The following is a 2,500-nucleotide window of genomic DNA, read 5'->3' as shown; positions in this document are numbered from 1 at the left end:
TCCGGCCAGAACTCGGGCGCCGCCAGCGCCTTGTCCTCCCCTTTGACTGACATCCCCATAGTGCCCCCTCCCCCGACGTCCTCCACGCCCTTCCAGCCCAGCCTCAATCCCCTGGCCGCGTCCACGCCCCTGACGCCCACCACCGCAGCCGCCATCGAAGCCATCGCTCCACCGGCCGCCTTCGCCGACAACCCACTCTCGCCTCAGAGACCCACCACGCTGGATATCAAGCCCACAACGCCCACCCTGAGCACCTACGACTGTGTGGTCTCCATGGACACCAACGACCTGCGATTCATGGACGAGAGTTCGGTGGTCGTGCCGTCGCCCGTCGTCGAGAGCCCTCCGTCGTCGTCCTGGACGCACCACGACGCCACGGCATCCCCAGAGGATTCCTCCCGCCGACTGGAAGCGCCGACGGCCGCCCCGTCCCCGTCAGCGACCCTCACGCCCACGCCTGTGCCCTCTAACAATGGCAACGGGTCACTCCGAAATGGCCTCGACTCTAACACCTCGACGCCGAAGCCTCCGTCGCCGCCCTCAAAGAACTCCACTTCAGGCTCGAGCCCGCCCCTCCCGCCTCCGCCACGCCCGTCAAGGAGGCCGCCAAGGGGCCGCGGCGAAGAAGGTCCCAACCCCGCCCCTGAGGGACCCTGCGACCGCCATCACCCTGGCGCCGTCCGCCTTACCCCCGCAGATAGCGGTAGTGCCAGCGAAGGTTCAGAGCAACAGCGCGCCGGCGCCCGCCAAGCCCGCCAACGGAGGCCCCGTGAGCGCCTCCTGCAGCAGCCCCTTCAAGACGCCCAGGGGCCACAGTGTTGAGGCTGAAGGCCGTCCGGACGAGGACAAGGCCCAGAACAAGAAGGACGTGCTCAAGAACCTCGGCAAGAAGATCCGCTTCAAGAAGAAGAAGAAGGAGCAGGAGGAGAAGAAGTCCAAGTCGCAGAACCGCGCCAACAAAGCCCTCAAGACGATCTCGGTGATCATGGGCGCCTTCGTGGCCTGCTGGACGCCCTACCACATCATCGCCATCATGGAGTCCGTCTGCCTGTGCACAAATGCTCACGTGTACATGTTCTTCTATTTCCTGTGCTACGCCAACAGCCCCATCAACCCGTTCTGCTATGCCCTGGCGAACCAGCAGTTCAAGAAGACGTTCACGAGACTTCTGAAGGGAGACTTCCACATCACTTAATGTTATGTTCATAGTGCTGTTATTGTTGTTCACTAGAGTTTAAATTCGTGGTGTGTTACTTTATTTCCTCCCATCCCCCCATATTTTTGTACATTGTAAAGTACTAGAATAGATCGTCCAATATGATAACAAATACACTTATGTACTTCACACGCAAGCTGGTTATGAAGTGGGACCTAATTGTAAGGGAAAAATAACACAAGCTCAGTGTAAGTTAAGGTCTAAGGCACACGATGATAGGAGTAAAATAGTACAGATGCGGACAGTATTTCTGGTGAAATTGTTTCAATGCTTAGCATAACTCTTACTTCCTTACCTATGCAATAGCAGCCTGTGGTTTTAGGAGTTGCAATTTACGTCTAATCGATATTCCCTTTTATGATTTGTCAGAAAAAATGAAAGTCAATTTAATCAACAAATATGATTCATAAGTAATCTGTGATAACATGAACGAGTTGTTGATTCAATAATGTACACAGAAAAAGCAAATAACAAAGTGCACATTGTAAGTTTGGAAATCTGCAATGCAGGATAATATCTTAATCAGAGCTTAACGCATAGAAAGTTACCAAAGGAAATTCGTTATGAATTCCATGGAACTCTTGACCCTGCTTACGTAATAAAACTAGAATGTATATAAGAAAACAGTAATAAAGAAATGAATTTACACAAGACATTATCTTTGCTTTGTTTAAACTTATCTTTCTCTCTCCCTCTCTCTCTCTCTATCCGCCATCTATTTCATCTTGGTATATTTATAATGATATCAACATTTCCTTCTTTAAATACATTTACACCTGTGCCTGTGGCTACCTCATTAAATCTTAAATTAACATTGTTAACTTAGAGAGAGAGATGAAGAAGGGAAGAGGAGAAAGGGGGAAAGAAAAAAAAGGAGGGAGAGAAGAATGAGAAGCAGAGGATGGGGGATAAGGGAAGATAAAGGGATAAAAATAAATAGAAAAAATAAATAAGTAAAGATGACATAAAGGGGGAAAATTAAAAGGTAGCGGAAAGGGTGATACAAAAGTGAGAAAAAAGAGGGAGGGAGTGTAAAATAAGGCAAGGGGAAAGGGAGATAAGAGTGAGGGAGAGAGAAGCAGAGCCAGAAAGGGGACGTGAGGATAATGAAATCCCAGGCTTAACGAGTCATGAAATGGAAATATCAGGTGCTTTTAGTTAATTGACCCCCGTTGATTTATCCCGCGCTGATGATTTATGTAAAGAAGGGAATGCCATAGAGGTTTAAAGCAAATTGTTGTTGTTGTTGTTGTTGCTGTGTGCTTGTGTTTGTGAAAATTAAGT

The 2,500-nt window shown here is 49.3% G+C and overlaps 1 protein-coding gene across 1 annotated transcript in view; it reads left to right on the top strand.

Moving 5' to 3' along the window:
- LOC119573952 (muscarinic acetylcholine receptor gar-2-like) overlaps positions 1 to 1,384 on the top strand; it is a 3,106-nt gene extending 1,722 nt beyond the window's left edge. Inside the window, 2 exon segments of the mRNA XM_037921053.1 lie at positions 1 to 559; positions 600 to 1,384. The exon segment at positions 1 to 559 is cut by the window's left edge and continues 403 nt beyond it. Coding sequence (XP_037776981.1) covers positions 1 to 559; positions 600 to 1,195 — 1,155 coding nt within the window. The 3' untranslated portion in view covers positions 1,196 to 1,384.
- Positions 1,385 to 2,500: the final 1,116 nt, after the last annotated feature.

Source organism: Penaeus monodon, chromosome 6, assembly GCF_015228065.2.
Source record: "Penaeus monodon isolate SGIC_2016 chromosome 6, NSTDA_Pmon_1, whole genome shotgun sequence".
NCBI lineage: Eukaryota > Metazoa > Arthropoda > Malacostraca > Decapoda > Penaeidae > Penaeus > Penaeus monodon.
This window is presented reverse-complemented; position numbering and strand designations above follow the sequence as displayed.